Consider the following 7,045-nt stretch of genomic DNA (forward strand, 5'->3'; position numbering starts at 1 on the left):
GCCCCAGAAGGAGCCGGACCTTTCCCCTTGGGCTTCCCCTTTGACTGCCTTGACCCCGGGGAAATTTGGAAGGAGCGACTCCCTACTACCCAGAGCCCCATTTGGCCTCCCTGCAAAGAAGGAAGGATGAGAAGGCGGAGGTCCGTGAGATAGTGGCAGATGGAAGGCGCCCCCCAGGCGGTGCGGTTGCCCCATAGCAGGGTGCATCTCCCTACACACCCACTTCTCCCTTGGGCCGCGGCCCAAGATAATTAGCCTCCGGCCTCCTTCCACAGACTCAGAGTCAGGATCCCCTGATTTCTGTGAAGCTGCCTCTCATCTCATGCTCCCTTACTGCCTACGCCACCATGCACCAGTCTCTTCCTTAGCTCTCAGATTCCCCCATGCCACCCCCCCACCCCCCACCCCCCAAGCAGCCTGGGCATCCTCTTCAAGCCCCTAACTGTCCATTCTGGCCCTGCTTTCCTTCCAGGCACCAGGCTTATTTCCACAGCATCCTAGGATGGCAGAGATGCTGCCCGCCATTTGTTCAGGTGAATGGACTGACCCCCAGAGAGGGCAGGCCCAGACCCCAGCCCAGCTCCAGGTACCCATTAGCCATCTGCCTTTTTCTAAGACCTCACTCCACATCTCTACTGCCACCTGTGTCTCCCTTCTCTGTCTTTCCCTCCATACCTTGCCTCTACTTCGGACTCTTTCTTTCCTTTCCCCCTTCTCCCTCCAAGATTCCTGATCCTCACATCGGCTAAGGCCATTCCCACCCTTAAAGCCGCTGCTCAGTACTCCAGTTCCACAAAGCCCTGCCCTTCCCCTGGCCACAGACACATGTCCCCTCCCCGACCCTCCCCTGTTCCCTTGCCTACCAAAGAAAAGAGGCCCAGACAGCAGCAGCCTCACTACGATGGTGCAGGAATTCATCCTTCCAGCGGCTGCAGGGACCTGACCAAGGAAGGCTCCAGGTTCAGAGAGCCCTGGGGATTCGCTGACAACCCACACAGGGTGAAAGAGGAAAATGACAATGCCCCAGGGCCTCTTGCAGTGGGACTTTCTCACAGAGGCGCCAGCCTGGTGACACTGGGTGGGGGTGAGCCTGTAGGGGTTGTGAAACCGCATGAGTTGAGAGGAAGTGTAACCAGGTTAGAGACATTTCCTGTGCCTGCTTGCATTTTCACATCATCCAGGAGCAGACAACACGGTAGGTAGATGACCACCTCTTCTGCCCAAGGCCTGCTGATCCATTGTCTTTCACCAACACAAACGGAAGACTCTGTAAAGGTCAGTAAAGGACTGGTCAAATAAACTGTGGTACAAACATAATGGGATGCCACCAAAAAAAAAAACAAAAAAAAAAAAAAAAACAAAAACAAAACAGTAAGGAAAGAAATAAGGTAGGAAAAAGAAAAAGAATGAGATAGCTTTCTCTTCACATTGAAAAATGCCCATAATACACTGTTGAAGAAAAAGAGCAAGTTACAGACAGTATAGTTAGTGACTTATTTTTCTTCTAAAAAACAAAAAAGCAAAAAAAAAAAAAAATCCACAGAAAGGGAGAAAATATTTGTAAATCACATATATAACACAGGACTTGTATCCAGAATATACAAAGAACTCTTGTAACTCAACAGTAAAAAGACAAATAACCCAGCTTTTCAAATGGGCCGAGAGTTTAAATAAACATTTCTCTGAAGATGACATGTAAATAGCCACTAACATAGAAAAGATGCTCAGTATCATCAGTCGTTAGGGAAATGCAAATCAAAACCAAAATAAGGGGCACCTGGGTGGCTTCCTTGGTAAGCGTCCGGCTTTGGCTCAGGTCATGATCGCACGATTTCTGAGTTTGAGTTCCGCATCAGGTTGACAGCTGACAGCTCAGATCCTGGAGCCTGCTTCAGATTCTGTGTCTCCCTCTCTCTCTGCCCCTCCCTGCTCACCCTCTGTCTCTCTCTCTCTCTCTCTCAAAAATAAATAAACATTAAGAAAATAAATAAATAAATAAATAAATAATAAAATGGTGAGGTTCACAGTATGTGAATTCCATCTTTAAAAAATGAAAAATATGGGAACGCAAGCTGGTGCAGCCACTCTGGGAAACAACACGGAGGTTCCTCAAAAAACTAAAAATAGAACAACCCTAGACCCAGCAATGGTACTACTAGGCATCTATCCAAGGGATACAGGTGTGCTGTTTCGAAGGGACACATGCACCCCCATGTTTCTAGCAGCACTATCAACAATAGCCAAAGTATGGAAAGAGCCCAAATGTCCATTGATGGATGAATGGATAAGAAGATGTGGTAGATACATACAATGGAGTATTACTCGGCAATCAAAAAGAATGAAATCTTGCCATTTGCAACTACGTGGATGGCACTGGAGGGCATTATGCTAAGTGAAATTGGTCAGAGAAAGACAAAAATCATATGACTTCACTCATATGAGGACTTAAAGAGACAAAACAGATGAACATAAGGGAAGGGAAACAATATAAAAACAGGGAGGAGGACAAAACAGAAGAGACTCATAAATATGGAGAACAAACTGAGGGTTCCTGGAGGGGTTGTGGGAGGGGAGATGGGCTAAATGGGTAAGGGGCAGTAAGGAATCTACTCCTGAAATCATTGTTGCACTCTATGCTAACTAATTTGGATATAAATTTTAAAAAAATTAAAAATAAAATTTTAAAAAAAGGAAAGCTGAATTCAATCTATAATATTTGGCAATTTATAGAGAGCACCCATAAAAGCGAATCACTGTGTCATGAAAGAAATCAGATTGAAAAATTAAAAAATAGAAGTTGAAATTGTTTGCGTGTGTGTGTGTGTATAAAAAATCTGAAAAGACACGCAACCAAACTCCCAAACAGTGGTTACCTCTGAAGAATAACATTGACACATTTCTGTATTGTCAGATCTTTTTTTACAATGAGGATGTATAAGTTATGTAACTTAAAAAAATACAAATAGTTAAAAGCACAACAGAATTGAGGAACTTGTCTTCACTTATGGGAAAGTGGGAAGGACCTTCAGATTCTCCCTCTGTTGTGAAGAAATCCTGTTCAGCTTGCAAAGCCACTTTCAGTAGCTGTCCCTGGGGAAGGCTTTTGCAGACAGATTATCTATAATCTGCTGCTAGGCAGCTACAATGTGACAAGTTGCCTCCTGGTACTTAGATAATATCAGGTAGTCTTTTTCAAATTCAGTTAAAATCAGATTATTCAGACTGATTCCTTTGGTCCTCTCTGCCACGGTTATGATTTACTTCTGACCAAATTCTTTTCTATTGTTCTGAGATGACAAAAAAGAACATACACCTAAAAATTCAAACATTACAGGGGCGCCTGGGTGGCTCAGTCGGTGAAGGGTGAAGCGTCCCACTTCAGCTCAGGTCATGATCTCACGGTTTGTGAGTTGGAGCCCCACGATGGGCTCTGTGCTGACAGCTGAGAACCTGGAGCCTACTTCAGATTCTGTGTCTCCCTCTCTCTCTGCCCCTCCCCCCCCCACTCTCTCAAAAATAAACATTTTTTAAAAGTATAAAATTAAAAAAAATTTCAAACATTACAGAAGCATGTAAAGTAAAAGGAAGAAAACTCTCTTTTAACATCCACCCCAACTCCTAAATCTCAAAAATAACCACTGGTAATAATTTAGAGCCATACATTCTTTGTGACAAAAAAAAAATGTTAGTTCTAATTATTAACCGTACAGGTTGGACGTGTTTGGAAAAACTAATTATCTTCCCACAGAACATCTAACCCAGAATTAATTGTCAAATCAGCCCTCTCCAGAGTAAAGGTTTTCTTCTAGGCCATCTTCAAAATTTAGATTCTTGAATCAGGGCTTATGTTTATAGAAACTTCAAGTGTATCTGTAACAACCCCAGGGATAGAAGGAATTCAGCAAATGATCTCAAAGTCTCTACTGCTTGGATTATAGTCTATGTGTATGCTTCAGCAGGTAAGTATACTCATTTACATATTTATCAAATTTTGTTTTTCAGTTTGTTAATTCATTTAATTTATTTATTAAGAGACAGCAAGAATGAGTGGGGGGAGAGGGGCAGGGAGAGAGGGGGGGGAGAGAGAGAAAGAGAGAGAGAGAGAGAGAGAATCTTAGCATGGAGCCTGATGCAGGACTCGATTCCACAACCCTGGGACCATGATCGGAGCCAAAATCAAGAATCGGATACTCAACCAACTGAGACACCCAGGTGCCCCTGGTTTTCAGTTTAAAAGAGCAAAAGAACATTTTTCCCCCTTCTGTTTGAGGGCTATAAATCTGAGGAAGCCTCAAAAGTACAAGGAAGCCCCAAGGATTCTAGGGAATCAGACGTTCCATGTTGGAGAGAGCAGATGACTCCCTGAAGAGTTGGGTTGCAGACATCTGAGGTTGGGACCACGTGGGGAAGTCCTGAGACAGGATGTTCCTTGCACACTTGTGGGCGCGCACGCACACACACACACACACACACACACACACACACACTTCTTCCTTAGTCACAGGCCTTCATCATATCTCAAATAGTCTGTTCTCTGAGGGCTCAGTTGGGTCTCTCAGTTCCATTCCATTTGCCCAAACGCCCATCAATTCTCACGGGAACAATTTACTGCCACTGTAGCTCTTCCTTTCTTCACTCTCCTGCCTCTAGAGAAGGTTCCACCTCCTGGGGAAAGTCCATATTAACCTTGAGAAACCTGAGCTTGTCTCTCTTAGGCTTTAAAACCTCTGATGATTCTCCTTTTGCATACACACGATCATCTCCAAGCTTGTTGGCATGGCTTGCAAGGGCCTTGTTGCCTCTCTAGACTCTGTGCTCCAATTTAGCAAATGATTCATCGGTGTTCAAACAGATGAAGCATCTAGAGAGGACTTTATGAAACTCAAAGCATTGGCCTTACTGTCACCCACTTCTGAGGAAAGCAGCTGCAGTAGGTGCCTTCTGCTTGATGTTATCTTGGCTGCATCAAATGAGCAGTATGAAACTGACAGGCCAGGGGTGCCTGGCTGGCTCAGTCAGGGGAGCATGTGACTCTTGATCTCAGGGTTGTGAGCTTAAGCCCCATGTTGGCTGTAGAGATTACTTAAAAATAAAATCTTAAAAAAGAATAAGAAAGAGGGACGCCTGGGTGGCTCAGTCGGTTAAGCATCTGACTTCGGCTCAGGTCACGATCTCACGGTTCGGGAGCTTGAGCCCCGCATCAGGCACGCATCAGATGAGCTCAAGGCCTGCTTCCGTGAATATGAGCCCTGCTTAGGGTGAGCCCCACTTCTCTCTGTCTCTGTCTCTCTCTCTCTCAATCTGCTCCTCGCCCACTTGCACCTTCTCTCTCTAAGGAAGAAGGAGGAGGGGCGCCTGGGTGGCTCAGATGGTTAGGTGACTGACTTTGGCTCAGGTCATGATCTCACAGTTTGTGGGTTCGAGCCCCACGTTGGGCTCTGTGCTGACAGCTCAGAGCCTGGAGCCTGTTTCGGATTCTGTGTCTTCCCCTCTCTCTGCCCCTCCCCTACTCACTCTCTGTGTCTCTCTGTCTCTCAATAATAAATAAACATTAAAAAAATTTAAAAAAAAAAAGGAGGAAGAGGAAGAGGAGAAGAAAGAAAGAGAAAGAAAAAGAGAAAAGAGAAGAGAAGAGAAAAGAAAAGAAAAGGAAACTGATCGTGCTGGCAGGGAGACAGCTGACCAAGGGCAAGGTAGCCTCAGATAGACTGAACCCAAAAGATGCCAGCTTTCTTCAGGATGGCTTAGTTGCTCCACTTACCAACTGTTCCATGAAAATGGACTCAAGCATATCATGTCACAGAGGAGTGACAAATGAGACCCCACGCTGGGAAGTTCTGGGGTACCCAGGATCTGTGCATCTAAGATGAAGCCAGCGGCCTGGATGCCTCAGCTCTTCTGTGTCCATTGTAAGGTAAAATGATTTCAAATATGTCTTATTTTTCTATAGGTCCATCTGTAAACGATGAGAGAGAATCTTCTCTTGCTCCGCGCAGGAGAGTAAACAAGATTTTGTGTGCAGCCATTTCTCATCTTCATCACTGCTCATTCCCTGGCCCAAGCCACCATCACCTAGGGCCAGGATTTTGTGGCAGTCCCCTAACTGGTCCCCTGCTTCCAGTCTTGCCCCTGCTATAGTCTGTTCTCCATACAGCAGCCAGGAGGATCCTTTAAATATACAAGTCATGGGGCTGAGCCTGGATGGCTCCGTCGGTTAAGCGTCTGACTCCTGGTTTCATCTCAGGCCATGATCTCATGGTTCATGGGATGGAGCCCCATGTGGGGCTCTGTGCTGACAGCAAGGAGCCTGCTTGGGATTCTCTCCTCTCTCTGCCCCTCCCCTGCTCTTTCTTTCTCTCTCTCAAGATAAATAAATAAACATTAAAAAAAAAAAATAAAAATATATGTCAGATCATGCTGCTTTCTTGCTCAAAACCCTTCGGTGGTTCCCCATTTCACTCAAAATACAAACCAAAGTTCTCATTGTGGCCTAGAGGGACTTAAGTTGTCAGATACATCTCACTATCTTTCTGAAATTTAGTCCCCATCTTGCTCACTCCTTTTCAACTACACTGCTGTCCTGGCTCTTCATTCAGTCCAACACACCTTTGCCCCAGGGCCTTTGCACCTGCTCTTCTCTTGCTTGGGTTTCCCAAGAAAGCCTCATGGCTCATTCCTGGATCATCTCCTCTGAACTTTTCTCCTTAGCAGTTATAGGGCTTCAGCTTATAGTATTTAATTTACTTATCCATCTGTTTTACTGTCCACCTGTTAGAATATGAACTCCACCAGGGCAGAAATACTGTTTCTTGTTGCCATTCACTGCTGTATCCCCGGTACCTAAAACAGTGCCTGGAGCATAGCAGGTAAATATTTAGTCAGCAAATATTCACCGAGGAGTGAATGCTTGGGGCTTCCCTTGTCCCTAAGGATAATTAAGCTTTCCAGGGTCTAGACTCTTAGGACCAAAAAGCTGTATTGTCCGAAAAGAAGAGGTTGAAGGAGTTGAAAGAAGAGGCCTGAATTCCCAGAGTCAGGAATTTAT

At 45.1% G+C, this 7,045-nt stretch overlaps 1 protein-coding gene and 1 long non-coding RNA gene across 3 annotated transcripts in view; one reads left to right on the forward strand and one right to left on the reverse strand.

Annotated features, from left to right (window-relative positions):
• Positions 1-1,065, reverse strand: part of ITGAL (integrin subunit alpha L) — a 43,986-nt gene extending 42,921 nt beyond the window's left edge. For both annotated transcript variants that reach the window (XM_078439932.2, XM_078439931.2), the window contains exon 1: positions 864-1,065. In XM_078439932.2, the coding sequence (XP_078296058.1) occupies positions 864-918 (55 nt within the window). In that variant the 5' untranslated portion in view covers positions 919-1,065. The remainder of the gene's footprint in view (positions 1-863) is intronic.
• Positions 16-6,387, forward strand: LOC132675662 (uncharacterized). The gene is made up of 3 exons (XR_013552871.2): positions 16-140; positions 473-533; positions 5,951-6,387. It is a non-coding gene; the product is annotated as an uncharacterized LOC132675662 (long non-coding RNA).
• The last annotated feature ends 658 nt before the right edge of the window (positions 6,388-7,045 follow it).

Source organism: Panthera onca, chromosome E3 (genome assembly GCF_046562875.1).
Source record: "Panthera onca isolate mPanOnc1 chromosome E3, mPanOnc1 haplotype 2, whole genome shotgun sequence".
Classification (NCBI taxonomy): Eukaryota; Metazoa; Chordata; class Mammalia; order Carnivora; family Felidae; genus Panthera; species Panthera onca.